The following is a 25,000-nucleotide window of genomic DNA, read 5'->3' on the forward strand; positions in this document are numbered from 1 at the left end:
AATATCACTATACTCTTCATAAATAACGTACAGAATTAAATCAACCGGCCATATCCAAAAATAAATCGCTAAGGAAGAGGCGGGACCAGAATACGAGCTAAAGAGTATCCTTCCTTCACATACTCTTTCGTTGTGTGCATCCTAATGGTGCCGCATAAAAAAGGTTCATGTAACACCCTTCAATGCCACAGCCAGAGTGTCGGAGAACTTTTGGTCATGATTTTATCAGACCCTTCAGAATAAATCTTTCTTAAACACGGTATATACAAACTTTAATGAGCTTAAGATGCGTGTAGGACTATTTTCTTTTCGTCCTTTTTTTTTTTCTTTTTTTACAGTATGATCTCCACTTATCTACCAAGGACTTCACAAGCAAACAAGAGCGAAGGTTAAAGTGGATACCGGTATACTCTGTTGAGATGCGGGATTTGCTAATTAGGTAGTGCTGGAGTGTTCCCGATAATTCTCGTAGTTCGGTTACGTGTCAGAGTTGTCAGTTAGCCTGCTATTGTGAGACGAGATGTTTTGTAAAGTTATACATTAATTTTTGTGCTCTTTCTCTATTCTGTAACGTTTTACTAATGTGATTGTTTGTTAAATTATGTAATTTTATCTCAGTTTGTATGCTAATAATTTAGAGTGTTATGTAATGTAAGAAAACTCTGGATTTTTGGATGTTTCCGAGATGGTAACTGTTGCCCCTTCGAGAGTGTGCTTGAATTTTGGAGAAATAGGGAGCTTATATAAGGAGGTAGAAGAGCCTAGGGAACCTATTGGGCTACGAGGTGGCCCAGCCCTCCTTTTTTAGGGGGAAATCAATTAGTAGTAGTAGCCTAGGGAAGTCAGTTTCTTTTCAGTTCAGTTTGAGTATAGTTCAGCGTCAGTTCAGTGTCAGTACAGTCCGTGCAGATTGTATAGCTCCGGTACTTGTGTAAACAGTGAAGTGTAGTTGGCATGCATAAAGTGTAAATCTTTGGGAAAGAAGACAGTGAACTTAAGAAGTCAGTGTTTATTTGGAACGCCTGAGCTGATTTTGTGTGCTGTACACCGAAAGGCTGACTATAGGAAGAACAACGCACTGGGCAACGTCCTTCTTATACTGTACTACAGCTGTTGGAGCCTGTGGCAGTGTGGGACGGGGACGTAACAACATGATCAAACTAAATTTTGATATTAAGCAACTATTACGGAGTGTGGAGGTTGCCATACACCCCTTAACAACACTTAAAGGAATATTTATGTAGCTAAAAACCTTCCAGAAAATATTGTTCTTAATATCAAGTAACTACAATGAAGCCTTGGGGTGGAATACTCAAACATTTTTACGATCGATTCCCCGTCGTAACTTATATTTACAGGAAGAACTAGACAAGGGACAATTTTGCATTCCTTTCCCTCTTCTTCCTGCAGAAAACGGTTATAACCTCCTCTACTTTTCATCTCTTAATTAAGATTTATTTGTGAAGCTTGAACAGGAGACAGGAAGCTCTGACATCCCCTTTGTCCTTCCTGCAAATCAGAACCAGAGTTACAAGTAGGAATAAAGCGTAATCGTGTGTGTGTATCCGTTTATTAATTCTTGTCCAGGTCATTACTGTGATTGTAGTTCTGAAAATACTTGCAGTGGAAACGAATACATAAAACAATAAGCAATAATAATGTTAGTACCCTCATTGATATTAGTGATAAATTAGACTACAATATAATAACTAGAAAATCAATAAAGAACATAGACGATTACTTAAAGACACAGAAGATTTGTGAAAGATGTTGAGGATAAATATGAAGTAGCTGATATAAGTTAAAAAAAAAAAAGTAGAAATTAAGTACTATCGGTGAAGCTAGTGAAATTTTGGACTTGAAACACATATACTCAGATGCCTGGAGAAGATTTTTGAGGATTAATTGAAGATACATGGATAGAGAATTAGAGAAGGATGGCGAGGATATATACGTGATGACTGACACAACTTCAAAACAACAAAAATCGAAAAATAAGTACCGCCAGTGATATTAGTCTTCTTAATGGAGTGAAAAAGTAACTAGGGATTATTGAGAGCCTTTTGGATATTAAGGATCGTGGATAAATATGACAGACGTATATTAAAAAACAACAACAAAGGCTGGAATATAAGTACAGTCAGTGATATTAAACGGAAAAGTAACTTGAGGGTTAATGTGAACCTTGTGGATATGAAGGCACCTGTGTAACTATGACGGACGTAAATTCACAACACCAGAAGCCGGAAAATAAATACCACCAATTATACTAAACATCTTGATGGACTGAAAAGGAACTAGGGAATACTGAAAGCCTCGTGGATATTAAAATTCGTGGATGACAATGAGACCATCGGCAAACCTCTACTTGGCAACACTCTGCCTGGTCTCCATAAAAGGTGAGTGCATTGTTGTGTTTTGTTCTTGCATTTTTCGGTACTACTGCTATCTCCAGACGATTTCATTCAGTGTAGGAGATACTGTTGGAACTGGGGGGTTGATATAAGCTCATTTTATAACATTAAGCTACGTGAAATAAGGTAAAAGCAAGTGACAGGGCCAAGTTAAGATAAAAGAACTATAATCTCGGTTAAAGGTGTGTGCGTGTGTGTGTGTGTTTACAGGATAGGTTATTATTAATCATTCAAATGCTTAAAGATTTATTTGGGTCTACGTTTTCTTTTCGAATTTTAATTTTTAATATTTTGTTACGTATTATTTTGCTCTGTTTTGTCTTTCATTTTGGCTTGGGACGAGACGAAAGGTGAAATGTAATCAGCCTGATATTTATAGAGACGAAGATGCCTAGGAGGTTTACTTGATGATGATGATGATGATGATTCTTACAGTTAGCCTCTTCAGTACATTCTTTAGTTTATTCTTGTTTTTTTTCAGATAATTTTACTTCACGTGGGGAACCCGTCTCGTTACCTCATAGAGAAGGAATTATAGCTAGTGCATTTATTCAGATTGGGAGGATGTTTTGACTAGTAACCAAGGAGACTCAAACCTATGTCGTCTAATTTTATGAACCGCTGCTTTAGTACTGTAATCGTGCGAGTGGCCCAGCTCTGTCAGATAAAAACAATGTAACTATAGAGAGAATGAGCTTTAATTGACGTGAAATTGAAACGGGCTCATCTGTGACCCAATTGCAACCATCCTGTCAAGTTTCCTCGATATCCTTATTCCAGTTTCGACCGCTCAACACACACACACACACACACACACACACACACACACACACAAGGCCAGAATGATTGCGTATTAGATTCTGATAAGCTATTCTACACTGAACGTCTCCTCAAAATCTTCATACTTAAAAAATTGGTGTAAGGAAGAGTAAGACAAAAATCAGCCCGCGCCTCAACAATAGTACGCTTATTTATCTTTTATTTTGTGTTATTTCCATTTTGTTTTAGAGCGAGACGAAGGGTGAATGATAGTGTGTGGTATTTATGGAGGCGGGATTAGCTATGCAGGCCGGGAAAGGCGATGATGGCCATATTTTACGGTAACCTATATTCATCTCTCATTGTCCCATCCTCTCTCTCCTCTCTCTCTCTCTCTCTCTACGAATCAGCATCTTTCTTTCTGTCAAAATATCAATCTATCTATATTTTTATCTATCTATCTTTATCTGTGTATCAATCTAGTTACCTTATCTGCCTCGTACGTATATCATGGGAGGGACTATTAGGCGTAGTGAGGTAACATTAGCCCAAAGTCACCACCGCCAACGACAACTCAGCCCAGACAAAATCGCGATGTAAATGATAATAATCTTCCCCGGCCATTTTCAAACATCAAATATTTCTGCGTCCGTGTCATATCATTTTCTCCCAGAATAAATGTGACCGGGTAAGAGTGATGTAGGTTTTTATTTTATTATTTTTATACGAAGAATTTTTACCCCTCTCATCGTTGACACAGCTCTAGTTTCTCTTCCAGCAAATCCCAGTTGATTTTATTCAGGTTAGAGTGTGCATACAGTGGGAGCCTGGGAGTATTAACAGGCTGAACAGGAAAGTAGTTTAGTGCATGGAAAGACAGATGTACAGACAGGCAGAGAGAGAGAGAGAGAGAGAGAGAGAGAGAGAGAACAAAACCAGACAGACAGAACAAAACCACTGAGGGCGGACCACACAGCATCCTAGGGGGAAAAAAAAAGAAAGAAAGAAAGAAAAAAAGTCGTGTCATGAATATTCCCCTAATAAGGACTAAAATCCTGACCTACAACCTCATCTTCGACCTTACGACCTCCAGCCCATTACAACCAACATAACCTCTACACACTTCTCTCTCTTTCTCTCTCTCTCTCTCTCTCTGACCCATTTCTCCCAGCCGTTTACCTCATTCCGTACCAGTTAATAGGTAACCATCTTTATTTGGCCTTTACCTTTCCTTGTGTTGGTAGCATCATCATCATCATCATCATCATCATCATCATCACCAATATTACCTTTCCATGTGTTGGTAGCATCATCATCATCATCATCATCACCAAAATCATCATCATCATCATCATCATCATCACCAAAATCATCATCATCATCATCATCTCTGCTTTCATGTATCTTAATAGCAGCCGTATATTTTGGTATATTTCACAGCTTAATATTGCCCAGCCTGATCCCATACTCACATCCTCTCCTGTGCTGTACCATTCTCACCAAGTATCCACTCACACTCTCAAGTACTTACACTTCCTCTCACACTCACACTCAAGCACTCACACTTATTCTCTCACTCACACTCAAGCACTCACACTTATTCTCTCACTCACACTCAAGCACTCACACTCATTCACTCACACTTCAGCGCACTGTTGTTCTATTACTCACACTTTGCGGACTCCAATACTGTCACTGCTACATATACTCTGCGTTGAATTCACTGTTACGTGTCTCCGTGTCACAGTATCTAGCTTTGGGCACAGACAAGACACTAGACTGTCCGTTCCCTGAGTCCCACCAGTTCTCATACACGCAGCACATGAGGACACACTACTTCCTACTACTCGAGCACTAGGGTCCACTGAATATGTTATAGTATGCTAAGTTGTACATGACACGACACATTCTCTCTCTCTCCCCCCCCCTCTCTCTCTGTATATATATATATATATATATATATATATATATATATATATATGTGTGTGTGTGTGTGTGTGTGTGTGTGTGTGTATCTGTTTTTGTGTGTGTATACGTGTGTGTGTGTGTGTGTCTGTTTTTGTGTGTGTGTATACGTGTCTGTGTGTATGTGTGTGTGTGTGTGTGTGTGTGTGTGTGTGTGTGTGTGTGTGTGTGTGTGTGTGTGTGTGTGTGTCTGTGTGTCTGTCAGCCAAACAGTATGTCTTACACACACACACACACACACACACACACACACACACACACACACACACACACACACACACACACACACACACACACCAATTGTCACGTGAGGTTCTTGTGTGTGTTAATGGACGCTAAGTGGCCCATCCTGGAGAGAGAGAGAGAGAGAGAGAGAGAGAGAGAGAGAGAGAGAGAGAGAGAGAGAGAGAGAGAGAGTGAGAGAGAGTGAGAAAGAAAGAGAGAGAGAGGATTATGACTATATTTCCGAATGTTTGTGTAATTAAAGTGTGTGTGTGTGTGTGAGAGAGAGAGAGAGAGAGAGAGAGAGAGAGAGAGAGAGAGAGTAAAGCAAAAGTCGTCGTTAGATCGAAGTAGTCATGCTGCCTTCAACACTACTTGGCCAACATTACCATCTCTTCATACATGGTGAGGGATAAGAATCTGTTGACACTAGAATATGATGCTAGTCACAAAGGAGCGCTATGGGAAGGATGTAGAGCCATTGTCTTTCATGAAATAAGCTGTAAAAGAACGAAAATATGACCAAGATAATTTTAAAACGATATAGTAAACATAGGTCCCCCCATGGCACATAATGCATTAATCTGTTAGTGATTCATTTGCTCTGGCCAAAAAAAAAAAAATTGTTTACAGCAGGAGGGCATAAACGAAAGCTACAATTTTCACTTCAGAATTGCGTTGTAGTTTTTCCTTTCCAATCCTAGTGTCAGAAAAAACTGCTTTTATTCATTAGTTATTTTCATTATACTGGGTGACCATTTGCAGATATTTAATAATTAATCTTAGGTAATGATAGATAACCTCCAAGACTGGCTAAGACAATCAGAGCAAAATTTGTATCAGTGAGATTTTTGGAGCTGCTTGTTGTTCACTGGGCCTTTGATATGAGTGTGCAGCTGTTCTTAATACCATACTAAAGGAATGAGGAAAGATTCCCCCCAAGTTTAGGAAATATTCAGATGAAATTTCCCTCCTCGTTTGTTAATATACATAACATTTCTCACCAGGAATGTCGGTGTCTTCCCCCCACCCCCCACTCCACGGTACCCCTGCTCTGATGCATATTGTTGTTGTTGTTGCTGTTGTTGGCTCAGTGTCATTTAAACGTGAATCCGGTGGCCTGGAAACTGAAGTTGAGCTTCTGCAGTTCACCATCTTCCTGTTGGGGAATAGGGAGGATGTTGTGGAATGTTTGTAATAGCCAAGGAGCATTTGTATTTCCGGACAAGGGAGCCGCTCGGTTAGCCTATGCTACTGGCACCGCGTGAAGGCATCCCTCTCCACCGCTGGTGCCTAAACATACCGGTCATGCAATACTTCCTGTTTTCAGTGATATTCATATGGTTTCATAAAGGCTTTTAAATTGAAGAGTGCTTATATCTTGTCTTTCTGTAAAATAAATATCACAGCCGACCTCATGTTTACGTTCTTGAGGTTAATCTGCGCTAATGCCAGACTTAAGAACGACTTTGAAATATCACCGCGCGTATTTTAGGAACCCAGCTGCCTCTTCCGCTCTCTATGTTTACATGGTATCTGGACGTCTCAGCTGGTTTGGCATCCCGGTTATTCGGGAGTGGAGGATTAATTTTGTTAGAGGGCCGTATCCTCCTTCGTTCTGGATATTTCGTTTCTTGTATTTTCCTGACTCAAACTATGTCGGTATTTTATATATATATATATATATATATATATATATATATATATATATATATATAATTAAATCACTTAATAACACGTGAATCATATATATGTTGATATCCACAAGGAAAAGGAAACACGATGTATCCCGAGCACTTTCGTGGTAACAGAAGAATAACTAAAAAAGAAAAAAAGTGATTTGACAGAGAACACGTTGCGTAATTCCAGACAGCTTGGCGGGGCGTGAGGTGCCTCGAGTTGCAATGAGCCGAATGTGTAAAAGAATGGGACTGTTCATGAGAGAGAGAGAGAGAGAGAGAGAGAGAGAGAGAGTGTGTGTGTGTGTGTGTGTGTGTGTGTGTGTGTGTGTATGTGTGACTGAGTGAGTGATTTGATCGTATTGTCATATGAACTTCATCTTATCTGATTTATGTGTTGCAGTTGGTGGGTGTTGTGCGATTCTCTCTCTCTCTCTCTCTCTCTCGCTTCCATATTCGCTCACCCACCCATTAATCTCTCTCTCAGGTTTCATTGTGTGGAAATGCGCATGGGCTCCGAACTAATGGACATACAGACTTATTTTTTTCTTATTTCTTTTTGCGTCTGTTGGTCTAGTGGTTAGAACACCCCGGTCAGAGTGACAGGTGTGCATGGGTTCGATCCCCAAGATGTGTGTGGATTTTTTTTTTTTTTCGATCGTTATGTCACCAGGGAAGTCTGCTGGTCACCTACCGTCAAACATAATGGACTCAGCTGACCTAGCCTCGGGCCCTGGCACCCTGAAGGAGATAGACAGGGCCCGGCTGTTAGCGGCTCCTAATATAACTCAAGAATAGGTGGTGGCCAGGTGGTTAGAGGAGGAGACAGATGATCCAAAGGACGTGAGACGAGACTCAAAAATTTTCGTTATCCAATGTACCTGTGATTGAGGATGACCTGAGTATTTTATTCCACGTAAGGACAAACGATTTATTTAAGAAGGAGTGAGTCATAGCAGCCTGAGGCGAACGAGAGTCATGTTAGCCTAATGGGAATGTGAGGACCTGAGACATAGATGTCTAATTTTAAGATATCAGGATGACAAAATCTGCATTGTTATCTTTGCATTTTCGGATATCTTTATAACGATTATCTATCTATCTATCTATCTATCTATATAGAAAACAGAGAGAGAGAGAGTACTGTCTTGTGTCTGTATTATTACGGTACACATATTACAGGCAGATCACTTCACACACACACACACACACACACACACACACACACACACACACACACACACACACACACACAGTGGTAACGTTCTCGCTTGCCAACTGGTGGACGGGAGTTCGCGCCTCGCTCAGGTTGCGAAAAGTTTCACTGACGAAGTGGGTGGTTACTGTCCCCCTTGAGCAAGGGGACGGGTGTGTGCGTGTGTGAAGGTCACAGCCTTGCCCTTAGATCGGACTATATGAGCTCTCAGCTCCCTTCCGGGAGGGTAAAAGCTGACGATCACGACCATCAAGTGATCCTGACCGACCCGGTGAATTACACAAACTCTCTCTCTCTCTCTCAAGTTTCGTACCATTGAGTTTTGTGTGTCTGAGTGTCCATTGTGTATGTACAGTAATTGCAAGTGTTGATATTTGCAAATGTGTGTATGTATATGTATGTACGGTATGTATGTGTATGTTTGTATGTAGGTATGTGTCCATGTTTAGGATTATAAGTGTGCCGCCTGTGTGTGTGTGTGTGTGTGTGTGTGTGTGTGTGTTTGTGTGTGTGTGTTTGTGTGTGTGTGTGTGTGTGTGTGTGTGTGTGTGTGTATGTGTGTTTATGTGTGTGTGTGTGTGTGTGTGTGTGTGTGTGTGTGTGTGTGTGTGTGCCGAATTTACCGGTTCCTCTATCCTTTTACTTCTCTCTAATTGCTGCCACCTGCTTCTCTCTCTCTCTCTCTCTCTCTCTCTCTCTCTCTCTCTCCGTTACACAACCCCAGAATTAAAAACAATGATACCAGTTGCATTGTGATCGAAATGACTTTGCTATGGCTGAATGACTCGCAGATATGAGAGAGAGAGAGAGAGAGAGAGAGAGAGAGAGAGAACCCGTAAATTGTTCAGTTTATAACAGTATTTACGGTGGAAATAGTATAGTGAGGCATTAGTAGTAGGAGAAGTAGTCGTGGTAGTGGTAGTTGTGATAGTGGTTGTGGTAGTGGTGGTGATGATAGTAGTAGTAGTAGTAGCAGTAGTAGGTAATAGTAGTGATAATAGTAACAGTAGTAGCAGTTGTGGTGGTGGTGGTAGTAGTAGCTAGATTTCAATGTTGTGGTATTTTTGTTGATAATCGTAGTAGTGGTGTGTGTGTGTGTGTGTGTGTGTGTGTGTGTGTGTGTGTGTGTGTGTGTGTGTGTGTGTGTGTGTCAGTGGAGTCAGTGTGTGCGGCATTTCCTTAACTTCCACAGAATTATTTGCCAACTTAACACCAAGGAGTCTGGCTCTTGTGACTCACTCTGCGCAGAAGTAAAATCGTCAGGCGTGGCTGATGTAGATACGAGAGTTGTGGCGACGATGAGAGGGTTAAAGTACACGAATGAGTTGTTATGTACCCTCGGTTGAAGTTCTTACCTCTTCGTGACTGCGTAAATTTGGCATATTTTTCCTCTACTCTCTCTCTCTCTCTCTCTTTCTCTCTCTCACCTTGTAGAATTAACCAAACCATTCAGTATGAGTAAAAACACATATATATCGTTGTAACCATCCCTCCCTTTGTAACTCCACATAATATATTCACCCAAGGCGTGAAATACAACTGTGCTTGATGTTAATATGCACAAAAACACTACGTAAGGAAGCATTACTATGTAAATATGAGCTTGGCGGGGGCTTGACATATCTCCCCCTATTTTTGAGCGAGAAAATGTTGGGTTCCCTCTCAGTAAAAACGTTTAGTGGGTTCCCTAAATATAAAACGTTTGCCATCTCCCTCTCGTTGTCTGGTGAATATTCGCCTCCCTTTCAGAGCAAAGGTTTGAGTTTGTTCTTGCTGTCTCCACAAAACTGAGCCTAGAGAAGACTATATATTGGAATGGCTGTTTGGTTGGCTTTTTACTCCTCTGTTTTGTATTCCCTTGAGACAGCTAAAAATAATATTCATTCCTGATTTAATTCAACTTAGAAAATTTTTGTTGCTTGTTTTCCCTTTGTACTCCATTGTGTTTCGTACTCGTACTCCCTTGAGAGGATTAGAAGCATCATTCAGAACAGACTTTATCAAACTTAGGAAAGATCTGACTCTGAAACTGTTAATTTCGAAAGGAAGGATTACCTGTACTAATGTTCTTCTTATATTTCCAGACGATTTAACTTAGGAAAGAGAGGATTTTACGGCTCTGGAAGAATGTGTATTGTGTTCGCTAAATAGAAGCGTAGATAAACCCCTCTGTTCTCTCTCCGGGCGATTTCACTGAAGTCAGGTTTCGGGAAGGGCCTCTTACTGAAAAAGGTAAAAAAGGATAATTTTATTTTTATTCGCAATTACGAATTATTGTATTTAGCTTCTCGTACGAAAGGGTTAGGAATAAAGTTTTCTGTGTTTATTCTTCTATTTATCTACCTCCGAACTGTGTCTATCGCCAAACTATTCCTCTTTACGAATGCACGAATCTTCCAATCCCTAGAATGCATAGTGAATCCCCCAAATTAAGACGTAGACACATCACTCTAGTTCTCTCTGTTTTCTGGCTTCAGAGGAACACACACACACACACACACACACACACACACACACACACACACACACACACACACACACACACACACACATAATAAATAAATAAATAAAAGGAAATGTGGTGGCTTTTTCTTCTTTCTCTCCTCCATTTGCTCCTCTTGTCTGCCTCGTTTATTCCTTCCCTCTGTTTCATATATTTTCAGACTTCATTCATTGACGGATAATTTCGTCCTTTTGCAGCTCCCTTCCCTTAATGATTGAAACTATTAGCCTACTTCTTTGGCTTTACATAGCACTTCTTCGTGACTAGCATCGTAATCTAGTGTTATTCTTTTGCCATAGCTCAGTTGGAGAAATGGTAGTTGCATATTCAGTTTAACTCGGTGGAAATTTTCATCTTTTTGTAGCTCACTTCCCGTAGCTTAATGGTTGAAAATAGTAGCCTGCTTCTTTGGCTAGGCATCCTTTACGTAGCACTTCTTCGTGACTAGCTTCGCAATTTTGTGTTAATGTCTTTCAACAGCTCAGAATCCATGACAGACGGCAATTTTACTCCTTTTTTTGTCCAGAATATAAAAAAAAATGAAAGAGAAAACGAAAAATGAATAAATAAAATGAAACGAAAACACCGCCGAGTTGAGTGGGTTTCTGTGGGATTGGAGTGGGGTGAGGAGAGGGGTGGGTGGGATTGGAGTGGGGTGAGGAGAGGGGTGGGTGGAGTTGGGGTGGGGTGAGGGGAGGGTAGGGTTGGAGTGGGGTGAGGAGAGGACTGTGTGGGGTTGGGGTGAGGTGAGGAGAGGGGTGGGTGGGGTTGGGGTGGGGTGAGGGGTGGGTGGGGTTGGGGTGAGGTGAGGAGAGGGGTGGGTGGGGTTGGGGTGAGGTGGTGCCAATACCGTAGACAAAACAGGGTGGGGGAGGAGAGGGTTGCTACAGAAGGGGTTGTGTTGGCTTAAAATACAGTGGTTGATGCTTTTACGGGCTACTGACTTCACTACCACTACTACTACCACCACTACTACTACCATCCCTACCACTTGCTGCTGCTACTACTACCACCACCATCACCACAAATACCATCCCTAACACTTGCTACTACTACCACCACCACCACCACCATCACTGCCACCACCGCCACTACTAGCACCACCGCTACTGCTACCATCCTTACCACGTGCTACTACTACTACTACCACTATCACCACCACCACCACAAATACCATCACTACCACCTCCACCACCACCATCACTACTATTATTCTATCATTGCCTCACCTACCACCATCATACTATTACTACCATCACTACCACTGCTACTACTACTACCATCACCATCACCAACATCACAACTATTATAACTATCACTACTTTTACGATCACCATCACTACTGCTACCATCACTGCCAATATTGCTACTACTGCCACCACTATTACCACTACCATCACCACCACAACCACAACCACCACCACAAATAGCAATATAACCTACACCACCACACCCACTGCTACCACTGAGCAACTGCCTTCATTGTTACCACTACCATCATCATCAAACCACAGCCACAACTACCATCATTACGAATATTACCACCATCACCACTACCACCTTCAAGAAAATTATGGGAGCAGAACTTATTACAGTAAGACCAAAATACGCAAGAAACATTTGCTCTCGTTAAAAGGAAAAAACAAAAATATGGGCAGTTAAAAATAATCTTAACCCAAATATTGCTATAACAAAGTGTACGGTAATTATAAACTCTACTCAGGTGCAGGAGACGGATGCCTTCGGGTGGTGGCACTGATATAGCCGGGGGTTCTGCTGCCCGGCTATACAAACGTCCCTCACATTCCTCCCTATCCTTCGAAAAGTGGACGATGAACTGCACTGAGAAGGTAACTTTGGTCTGCAGTCCATCGAGTTCACCCCACCAGCAGATGTCACAGGTTCAATTTTAAGCAAACAAGATATACAGCCTCGGAGTCCCCAGGGGGGGGGCGGACCATAAATGCCCCCACCATCTGCCCCTCTCCCGGTGACGACTCAAGATGCCTGGAACCACTGTCTGACTCTCTTCTTCTTCATTTCTGCAACATTCGCGGCCTTTCCTCTAACTTTCGCTCTGTTGAGCACCACCTCTCCTCCTCTAAACCTCACCTTCTTTTTCTAACGGAGACTCAGCTGTCTGAGGCAACTGACAGCAAACCCTTTTCTGTATCCTCCTACTTTCTCTAATACTCATTTCAAAGCCAAAGGTGGCTGTTGTGTATATATACGCAACGACTTATCTTGCTCTCGTGTTCCTGAACTTGATTCTTCTGAATTCTCCACACTCTGGCTTCGGCTTTCCTGTCATTCTCTGACTAAATATATCTGTGCTGTTTACTTATCCCCTAATTCTACTGACTATCAAAAATTCTTCGACTATCTTACTTCTACGATGGAACACATTCTATCCATTTCTCCTTTCTCTGAAATCTCCATTCTTGGAGATTTCAATGTTCACCACCACCTTTGGCTCTCCTCTCCTTTCACGGATCCACCTGGTGAACAAGCCTACATCTTTTCTATCCTTAATGACCTAGAGCAGCTTGTACAGCACCCTACCCGTATCCCTGACCGCCTTGGAGAGAGCTCCAACATACTTGACCTCTTCCTCACAACTAATCCTTTTGCTTACTCTGTTAATCTTTTTCTCTCCGTTGGGCTCCTCCGATCACAACCTTATTACCTTAACCTGTCCTATCACTCCGGTACGGCCTGTGGACCCTCCAGAGAAACGTCGTCTGTGGCATTTTGGAGCCGCAGACTGGGAGGCCCTCAGGCAGTACTTCTTTGATTTTCCCTGGAATGATTATTGCTTCCATGGCCGTGAGCCATCTGAGTGTGCCTTGCGCATTACGGAGGTTATTCTCTCGGGCATGGAAGCATACATTCCTTTCTCATATCCTTTGACTAATGCAAGAAAGCCTTGGTTTAATCACGCTTGTTCTAATGCTGTCCGCAACAAGGAGAGGGCCTACAAAAGGTACCGGAGCCAACCCACCCCTGAATCACATCATCTTTACGTTTCTGCCCGGAATCGTGCTAAGTCTGTTCTTCGCCCTACTAAAAATAATTTCATCCATACTAAATGCTCTCAACTCTCCAACTCGAATTCTTCCTGCTCCTTCTGGCATCTTGCCAAAAATCTTTCTAACAACTTTACCTCATCATCCTTCCCTCCTCTTTTCTACTCTGATGGTTCTGTAGCTATTTCTTCTACTGATAAAGCAGATCTCTTCGCACAGACTTTCTCCTCCAATTCTACCTTAGACGATTCCGGTGCTGTTCCTCCATCACTTCCCCACTCTGACTTCCTCATGGCTGACATTAAAATTTCTTCAGTTGATGTATTTTCTGCCATCACTGGCCTCAGTACTAACAAGGCATATGGGCCTGATGGGGTCCCTCCTGTTGTTCTCAAGAACTGTGCTTCTGTGCTTACACCCTGCCTAGGCAAACTCTTTCGTCTTTTTGTCTGTCAACTTGTACCTTTCCTTCTTGCTGGAAGTTTGCTCTCATTCAGCCAGTCCCAAAGAAGGGTGACCACTCCCAACCCTCCAACTATCGTCCAATTTCTTTAACGTCCTGTATTTCAAAAGTTTTCGAGTCAATTCTTAATAGAAAAATTTTAAGGCATCTTTCCTATCACAACCTTCTTTCCGATCGTCAGTATGGGTTCCGTCAGGGGACGCTCCACTGGCGATCTTCTCACCTACCTTTCAGACTCCTGGTCATCCTCCTTTCGGGACTTTGGCGAAAGCTTTGCCATTGCACTTGACATCTCAAAGGCTTTCGATCGAGTCTGGCATAAATCTTTAATTTCCAAACTGCCCTCCTACGGTTTCTATCCTTCTATCTGTGCCTTCATCGCTAGCTTCCTTTCTGGTCGTTCTATAGCCGCTGTTATAGACGGCCATCGTTCTTCTCCTAGATCTATCAACAGTGGTGTTCCTCAGGGCTCTGTCCTATCACCAACTCTCTTCCTTTTATTCATCAATGATCTTCTAAGCTGTACATCTGACCCTATCCACTCATATGCTGATGACTCCACCCTTCCCCTTTCCATTCGGTTCCCGCAACGCCCATCTCAACAGTTACTTCAACAAACAAGGGATGAGGCTATGGCACACCTAATGTCTGACTTGGCTCGTATCTCTGACTGGGGTAAAAATAATATGGTTGTCTTTAATGCATCTAAGACTCAGTTCTTACACCTTTCAACCCGACAAAATCTTCCACAGGTATACCCACTACTGTTTAATAATATTCAGCTTAATCCTACATCATCCTTGAACATGCTTGGGGTTTCATTTACTCGGGACTTATCTTGGAAAGATCATATTACATCTCTTGTAAAATCTGCTTCCAAGAGATTGGGTGTGCTAAGCCGACTCCGCTCTTTCTTTACCCCTGCGCAATTGTTGACTCTATACAGGGGTTTTATCCGCCCCTGTGTCGAGTACAACTCTCATGTGTGGGGAGGCTCCCCTCATACAGTTCTTCTCAATAGGGTGGAGTCAAAGGCTTTTCGTCTCATTAACTCTCCTCCTCTTACTGACTCCCTTCAACCTCTGTCTCTTCGCCGCACTGTTGCATCTTTATCTCTTTTCTATCGCTACTTTAATGGTCACTGCTCCTCTGAACTGTCTGCTTGCATTCCCCCACCTCTACGACGGGCGCGTAGCACCCGTCTGGCAGCAGACTCTCATCCTTTTTCTGTCCAACTCTCTAATGCAAGAATTAACCGTTACTCCCAGTCTTTCATTTATGCAACAGGTCAACTCTGGAACTGTCTTCCTCTGTCTGTATTTCCTGCTGCCTATGATCTCCAGTCTTTCAAACGCAGTGTGTCCAGGCATCTCAAAATGATCGGATCTTGAATTTGGCTCTATATTGTATTTTGTTTTTCTCTTGGAGGGAACTGTTACTGCGGGCTCATGGCCTTTGGTTCCTTCTTCCTCGCATAAAAAAAAAAAAAAAAAAAGTTAATGGTTGAATGTAGTCAAATTGGGGGTTGGTTTGACTAGTAACCAAGGAGACTCATTCGTCTTTCATAACTTAAATTTGTCGAATTTTAAGCTAACATGACTTACTATTCGTATTGTGAGAGTTGCCCAGTGCCGTCATATGAACACAAACTCAATCGTAAAAACTGGTTAGGCCTCTTTATAAATACTACTCCAGGGAACCATTTGTCGCCATGGCACTGACTTGTTTAAACAGGGCTCTTGTTTAGTGAGGGAGCAGTCGAGGATCTTTTTCTTTTATTCCTGCTTTTCCAAGACGATTTTAATTAGCTAAGGCGAGCGATTTAACAATAAAGGGTTTAATGGGGGTATGTCCAGCTTCTCCAGATCGACAAGGTGAATAAAATCGACCGCAGATGTCAGGTACACCCACTTAAAAATTATTCGCCATCCCTGGGTACGATGAGCATTGATATGATTAGTAGATGTGAAGCCGCGTTATTTGGTAGTGTTAGTAATTCTGAAATATTCATACTTGTGTCATATTGTATCACACTTCAAGGGTACCAGGTAACGTTTTTGAGGCTGTGTGCAGTATGTTAACAAAGCTCCACCATAATTAAAGGTATAAAAGGAGTGTCTCCTATATTATCGTCTCAAGGGAGATATTTCGACCCTGGTTCTGGCCAGTGAAAATAAGCTAAAAAATGAAACGCCCAGAACTCGGGGCCTGAGCTGTTGACGCAAAGAGTCGCTAGGCATGCCTCCGACAAGCCCTGCGCTCAAACTCACCATTCAGACTCCATGACCTTGCTGACTTAATCAGTACATCGTCCCTTTATACTGTATCACTGACAAAAGTTTGGTCGAAATCTGACGAGTGATTCAGGAGATATCGCACCCACAAGGATAAAATAAGTCGACCCCATATGACCTTGACCTTTGACCCTTGACCTCGCTGACCTACTCAGTTCATCGTCCCTTCGTACTATATCACTGACAAAAGTTTGGTAAAATTCGACGAGGGGCTCAGGAGATATCAAGCCCATAAGGAGGCGGTGGCTCAATCGGTAAAGAGGTGGCCTGCAGTCCTAACGGGCCCAGGTTCGAATCCCGGCTGGGGCAGGGAACAGTTTAAGGATTTGAATTTCATTAAATCAGGCTTTACTGATCTACCGGAAGATCCGCCAACATGTCGTAAAAATACCCCCGCTAATACCAATACACCAGTCCTGTATGAGACAGCCCTAGCATGTATTCAATATGGACTGTGGGTGTTAGCGCCGAAGTGGTGATATGTAGAGGTGTATGGTATGTAGGAGGACTGCTGGGCCTTGATAGCAGGCTGTGAAGCCTATGCCCAGAGTGGGACACATAAAAAAAAAAAAAAAAACTAAGGTGATTCCATATAACCTTGACCTTTGACTCCTTGACATAGCTGAACTAATTAATTCATCTACCCCTCATACTGTATCTCTGACCAAAGTTTGATCGAAATCCGTCCAGGGGTTCAGGAAATATCGCGCCCGCAAGGATAAACAAAGTCTACCCCAAATGACTTTAACCTTTGACTGCTTGACCTAGCTGACCTGATTAGTTCATTTCCTCATACTGCATCACCGATAAAAGTTTGATAGAATTCTGTCGATGGGTCCGCCCCCACGCACGCACGGACGAACAGATCAGTCAGTTAATGCCTCCTCCCCCATAAGTGAGCGGAGGCATAATAAGAACAGAAAAAAAAAAAGACGTCACAGTATTTAAAACTTAACATGAGTTTCTTCTAGGATAAACCGTCACCAGGGATCTATCTGTCACCGCGGTACGGGGGGTGGGGGGAATAGGAAAAAAAAAAAAAGTCACAGTATTGGAAATTTAACGCGAATTTCTCCATTGACTCAGCAGGGACCATATCGCTGTAGCACGTGGCTGTGAAAATAAACCAGAACAGAAAATAGAAAGAAAAGAGAACAGAAGAAAAAAAGACGTCACACAACTGAAAACTTTAACACAAATTTCTCGTTAAGCATCACCAGGGCGCTATATGTCACGTAACATGGGGCTGTGAAAATAAGGCCTGTGTGTGGTGAGGGAACCATAGGGGCGTCAACTTCACCCCAGCTGACACTTAAACTCATTTACCTTGTAATTTTATTTGTCACTTTACATCATCATCCATCATTACTTCATCCTGCTTCACCGGCATATCATCTTTTTCATATATAAATTTTTCCACAACACAAGACCACATTTGACCTGGGAAGGATGTCTGTTTGTGAAGAGGTTGATGAATGCCATGTATTATTTATTAGATTTCGAAAAATCGTGTGCAGTTCATATACAGTACAGTCGTTTACAGATGACAAATACAAAATAAAGAATCGTATTGAGTGTTTGATATGCATTACAAATACTTTCGAAGAGCGCGAAAGATGGAGGCATTGACCTTACTAAACACAGGAGATTAACACACACATTTACCTTGTCATCCTACATCATCATCCACCCTTCCCCTCCTCTTTCCCATCGCAGTTCAGTTTTGTTTTTGTGTCAGTCTGGGTTAAGATTATTTCGGTTCCGTCGCATCCTTAGTTTTTTAATGTAAACGAGGAATAACCTAAGGCTGAAAACCTGAAAAAGTTGTCCTTTCGTGCACACACACACACACACACACACACACACACACACACACACACACACACACACACACACACACACACACACACACACATTCTCTCTCTCTCTCTCTCTCTCTCTAAGCAAGATTTGTTCATTTCAAGACCGCTGGAAGCATTGCATTTATAGGACTGGTGGTCATGTCCAGTGGGAAGAATAGACTGAAGAAGACTGTTTCAGAATTGACTCATTTAGATCTTGCCAGTTGATACATACATACATACATACATACATACGTGCATACATACATACGTAGAGATACACAGCTGAGAGACAGAGAAGCTGGAGCAATTGCGGTCACTTACAAATTGAGTTGTAAAACACACACACACACACACACACACACACACACACACACACACACACACACACACACACACACACACACACACACACACACACACACACACAGATTAAGTTAACCACCTACATACAGGAAGGAAATACTAGAAAAACAAATTTGAGACGAGAACAGATGTGTGAAAGAGAAGCAGTGTTGAGAGAGAGAGAGAGAGAGAGAGAGAGAGAGAGAGAGAGAGAGAGAGAGAGAGAGAGAGAGAGAGAGAGAGAAGGGGGGGATGCTAAAGTAAATGCGGTCACATCAATTATGTTGTAAACAGATAGACAGACAGACAGAGAACACCAGCAGCACGTCGTTAAAAATAAACATAAAAGAGCTTGTCACCCACATCATCATTTCTCTCTCTCTCTCTCTCTCATGCCAACAATGCAGCCACCCACCCACACATCCTCTCCACTTATAAAACTCAAGCACTTTCTTCCCTTAACAACTTCAGTACCGTGACGTCTCATTTATCACTGCTCTCTCCAGACGATTTCATTCAGCTTAGGAGATTTCGGACTCAGGGGGAATTTAGATACAGCGTTTATTAATCCCTTTCACCTGTAGGGATTCAAATACCCTGTTCTGTTCTTGTCCTACCTGTAAATCGTTTTGGGTCCTATAGAAAAGGTTTTACCCGTTCATGACGATCTTCATGCAATCCCTACCTTTATTGCTTTTCCACGTTAGCTTCTCTCTCTCTCTCTCTCTCTCTCTCTCTCTCTCATACTCCACCAGTCACCCTCTTTCCTTTATTCTCTCTAAGTCAGTTCTAATATAGTTGGGTAAAAATGATCACTTACAACATCACAGTCAGGGAATATTCGTCACTTTCTTTATCGTCGCATATAAAAGCATCATTTATGGTCAGAAAAGCCTGCAACACATCCTCCGCCTTCCAATATTAGCCAGTAAAGGAAAGTGGGAAGCAGAAGAGGTGGAATATTAGGCGAAGTTTTATCTCCGCTTACGCCACTCAAGTAGGCCTATATGAAAAGGAAAATAATTGCAGCCTCAATACGGTGGCGTCTTTTGCGTCTGTTTTTGGTAGCTCTGCAGTCACGGGAAAAAGCTTATCTCATATTTCACTTGTCATTTCCGCCTGCTGGCTAATATTCCCATGCTGAGAGAGGCTTGGGTCGCTATTCTCGTCGGGTGTGGAAGTTTCCTAACACGTTTCCTAAGCGATTTATTTTGTTTCCCATACCTTACTGTCTTTGCGTTACATAAATCCTTCCAGTACCGCCGTACTCTGCTTAAATAACCTACAAAAGGATATTAACCAGCCATATCCAAAATGAATCGCTAAGGAAGAAGTGTTGGTGAGAATACGAGTCTTGGTGTGTTTCTCTGTCCTAAGGCTATATGATTCTCTGTTACGGTGCGTCAGGGAGGAAAGTGACGGACGCGCTTTAAGTGTGGAGACACACTGAAATAATTGGCCAACTTGTGTGTGTGTGTGTGTGTGTGTGTGTGTGTGTGTGTGTGTGTGTACGAAGGACGAAGTATTAAGTACGTTGACCGCTTGTTCTTGCTGGCTTTAGACTATTTTATTCAACCAACAGGAAAGGCCCCACGTACTGAAGGGGTTAATAGGAGGCTATATCGAAATTTTCCAACTTAAAGTGTCTCGTGAACCGAATAACGACGTCTGCAGATGGAAGGAGTAAATTTAAAGGTGCACTTCCACCAGCAAAAGTCCTGTCATCTCTCTTGCTTTGCTGTCTACGGTCTTTGAAAAATAGGCTCGTGAATCCAATGCAAATGACACCGATCTATGGCCAAGTAATCAGTGTCAGTTGCTGTAGAACCACGAGACTGATTTCCAAAACCCATGGAGAAAGAAGTAGGGGAGGCGACAGGGATATACTCTTTTAACTTTGTCTAAAATTGTCACCCCTATCATGAAAGCTGAGTTGTAACAATATATTTACACTATATAGAATATGGTGTACTACTCATGAACAAGTGCTACGGGAAGGATGTAGAGCCGTAGTATTGTCCTGTGTCACCCAGCTTCCTGAAATTAGCTGCAAAAGACGAAAATTTGAGCGAAGTTAAAGTGAATGACCTATACTGTGTTTACTCTGAAGAGGCAGGATAGAGACGCCTTCACGTGGTGGCACTGACGTAAATACATCGCTAAGGTATGCAACAAAGCCTCCGAAACCACCTATAATCCATTTAAGTCTTGGGGCGTCTGTGTTTACGTCGGTTAATCTCCGAGTCGAGAGTGGCCATACAACCTTTTGTTTACCGTCTGTCACGTTGGAGTTTAGTTGGAAGTGAGTGACGTGCTGTTACTGATAAGAGAGAGAGAGAGAGAGAGAGAGAGAGAGAGAGAGAGAGAGAATATTGTGGGGTAATGAAGCTGATGAGAGAGAGAGAGAGAGAGAGAGAGAGAGAGAGAGAGAGAGAGAGAGAGAGAGAGAGAGAGAATATTATGGGGTAATGAAGCTGATGAGAGAGAGAGAGAGAGAGAGAGAGAGAGAGGGGGGGAGGGAGGGAGGGCGGTAATATTATAGAGTAATGAAGCTGATGAGAGAGAGAGAGAGAGAGAGAGAGAGAGAGAGAGAGAGAGAGAGAGAGAGAGAGAGAGAGAGAGAGAGATGATATTATGGGGTTATGAAGCTGATGAGAGAGAGAGAGAGAGAGAGAGAGAGAGAGAGAGAGAGAGAGAGAGAGAGAGAGAGAGAGAGAGAGAGAATAAAAAAGAAAACGGGAGAGCACAGCAGGGTGAGATTAAGGGGAACTAAGCCAACTTGACAGCAGGGAAATTGGCCTGTCAAGAGAGCTTCGCTTTCAATCCATCAGTCCATCAGTCTCTTTTGGGGTCGAATTGTCAGTAGTTTAGAGGTTTCGTAACACCTTTTCGTAAGCGATTTACTCTGCACCTTACACCTCAGTCTCCTCTTGTATGCTAGTAATGCAACTATGCCGATATGAAAAGGGTATAAAATAGCATAGAACTAAATGGTAAAGGAGCAATATACAGAATAAATAAAACGATATAAAGTAAAATAAAAATAAAATAGTATAAATGAAATAAAATAAAATAACATAAAATAATAAAGAACATGGCATAAAGCAGCATATATCTTAATGTTAAAAGTATAATGAACGAAATTAATCGCTAAGGAATAGGCACCACGAAGCTGCTTGTACCACCTGTAATTCGGTCCTTAGGCTCAAGAAAGTTTATATATATGGTCGGTGTGGCCTACGATAGCCTTACAAGTATTGTGATCCGTGTTTGCGATAGCCCTAGCCCCCAGACCTTCCCTTTGCTGCGATAACCCTAGACGATGAGGGCTTGGGATGAGTGTCTATCAACTGCACGGGGGTTACGTGAGCAGACAACCAGCCTTTTCTAAGTTCATATCTTCAGACCCCAGCAGCAGATGTCATGCCCAGGCCCTCGGTTGCACTGCAGGATGAACGAGGACAAAATGGAAGCAAACTTTGTCCAAGACTCTGACCGGGGCGACAGTCGAACTCCGGATGGGATACTCGAACATATTTACAATCAATTCCCCGTCGTAACTTAGATGTGTTTTTTACAGGGAAGATTTTGCCCTCCTTTCCCAGATCTTCCCGCAGAAAACAGTTATAACCTGCAGTAATTTTGGTCTCGTCATCAGCGCCGGATTAACCCTATTGTGGCCTGGTAGGCAACGCAGTCGGTTGGCCTACAACATATGGATCTCTTTTCCCGTTATATCCAGTGAAATTTTGTCATGACCTATAATGGCCTTTTTTGATGGCCTGATGGGTGATGGCCCTTATTTGGACGCCCAAAGTGTATATTTATGCCACTCTGGAAGTCTGGGTGGCCTGTGACAGGCCGTGGCCTGGTAGGCAGTTGTCCATTTTGCCCATACCTGGTAATCCGGCCCTGCTCGTAATTAAGATTTGTTTATGCAGTTAGAACAGGAGATAAAGGAAGATTCGACAGCCTCCTTGTCCCTCCTGCAAAGCAAGGTGTGTGAAAATAAAGAGAAGGATATTTATCGAACGGAGGTATCGTAGATTTGAAGGGGTGAAAAGCAATGTAGAGGGGTAATAATAGGAGGTGCCATTTTAGAGGGTTGTGGTGATAGGGAAGGGCTATCGTAGGGGAAAGATACCTCCTCGGAGTGGATCGTAAAATATTTTGAGGTAATACTTGTCCTTGTAACACACACACACACACACACACACACACACACACACACACACACACACACACACACACACACACACACACACACACACACACACACACACACACACACACACAATCATTCAAGCCTGTACTATTGTAATTTCTCAGTTATTTCAGTATCCCCAGTACAAGGCTATGGCAGAGGGAAGGGTTCGGTGCTATCGTAGGGGAAGAGGGAAGGAAGCTATCGTCTATGGAAGCTAAAGTGAGCAATATCATCCCAGGAGGAGGTCAGATTGGGCTATAGGATCCTTTCTACTTTGGTGTTACTGTTTTTAGTTAATGAGATAGAGACTTCAGTTTAATCTACCCAGCCTCGACAGAACTATAGACATTCTCTCTCTCTCTCTCTAGCATCTAGCGATCATAATCTCATAAAATTCTCCATAAATCTCTCACATAATGAGTGCACAAGTAAAACTAAGATGCCGGACTATAAAAACGCAGATTTTAACGGCCTAAAGGACGCCCTGAGTACACTAGCTGAACACATAGAAAGAATTAATGATGGAAACGAAATGTGGGCAGAATTTAAGCACGTATTCATGACCGCTCAACACAAGTACGTGCCAATGAAATCTAGACAAAACAAGGGTAGAAATAAACCAGTATGGTTTAATGCCGATATTAGCAGAGCAGTTAAAGAAAGAAACCGTCTCCACACCTTGCTTAAAAGTCACACCAGTGAATTACTCACAGGGCAATATACCAGTAGTAGAAGAAAAGTTAAAAAACTCATTAGAACAGCTAAACGACAATTTGAAATTGATATAGCAAAAACAAGTTCTACGGATCCTAAGCTTTTTTATGGATACATTAACGGCAATAAGAGACTCAAGGCAGGCGTTGGTCCACTTATCAGCGACGAGGGTGCTCTTATCTCGGACGATCAGGAAATTGCCTCTACATTAAATAAGTTTTTCAGTTCGGTTTTCACAGTAGACGCCAATGACACCATCGAAGTGCATCAAATGTCAACCCAAAACGCACTAAGTGATATGCATATTAGCAGTAATGATGTGAGAGATAAACTTAATAAAATGAACAGTAATAAGACTCCCGGCCCAGACAATTTCTACCCTAAAACACTAAATAATGTGATGGATGTAATATGCAGTCCTCTAACATCTATCTTTAACAAGTCCCTACAACAAGGAAAGGTTTCAGCAGACTGGAGACTGGCTAACGTGACCCCTATATATAAAAAGGGCAGTAGAGATCAACCAGGTAATTATAGACCAATTAGCCTAACCTCTGTCTTGGGAGAGATCCTCGAATCATTAATTAGAGATAGGATAGTTGAGTTCCTAGAAACTAATAACGTAATTAGGAACAGCCAGCATGGGTTTAGAACGCGGAGATCATGCGTGACAAATTTAATTGAGTTTTACGATACACTTTTTAAAATGAATGATTGTACCAGGTCACTTGATATAATCTACATAGACTTCCAGAAAGCCTTTGACAAAGTGCCGCATGATAAACTAATGACAAAAGTAAGATCACATGGAATTGACGGAAATATTCATAGGTGGATACGTTGCTGGTTAAGTGAGAGAAAGCAACGAGTCGTTATAAATGGAGTAGAGTCAGACTGGGCTCCAGTGACCAGTGGTGTTCCTCAGGGATCAGTGTTGGGACCAGTCCTATTTATTATGTATGTTAACGATATCGATGTTGGCCTAAACAAATTCATTTCTAAATTTGCAGACGACACAAAAATCGGCAACACTATATTAACTGAAGAAGACAGAATTAGCCTTCAAAATGACCTTAATAATATTATCAGCTGGTCAGAAAAATGGCAAATGCCCTTCAATGTAAGCAAATGTCAGGTACTGCAATGTGGGAAGAAAAACAAAAGGTATGATTACGAAATGAAGGGCCAAATCATTAGCAAGTCCTAGGTCAAGAGAATCCCATCGAGGTACCAGTTTTCACCCCTTGTGCGCATGACGTCACAAGAAGTGTCAGGTAAAGCCCTGAGTGAAGTCAGTTCATCAGTCTTCACTGACCCATACACCAAGAAGGATCTCCGTTTTCTGGGAATTC

General features: G+C 42.2%; 1 protein-coding gene across 1 annotated transcript in view; it reads left to right on the top strand.

The window, feature by feature from the left end:
* The first annotated feature begins 2,070 nt into the window (after window positions 1-2,070).
* LOC145404680 (uncharacterized) overlaps window positions 2,071-25,000 on the top strand; it is a 36,378-nt gene continuing 13,448 nt past the window's right edge. The window contains exon 1 of the mRNA XM_080276221.1: window positions 2,071-2,399. Coding sequence (XP_080132347.1) covers window positions 2,339-2,399 — 61 coding nt within the window. The 5' untranslated portion in view covers window positions 2,071-2,338. The remainder of the gene's footprint in view (window positions 2,400-25,000) is intronic.

The sequence above is a fragment of the Coenobita brevimanus genome, chromosome 64, assembly GCF_032717465.1.
Source record: "Coenobita brevimanus isolate Jiangsu-jjx chromosome 64, ASM3271746v2, whole genome shotgun sequence".
NCBI lineage: Eukaryota > Metazoa > Arthropoda > Malacostraca > Decapoda > Coenobitidae > Coenobita > Coenobita brevimanus.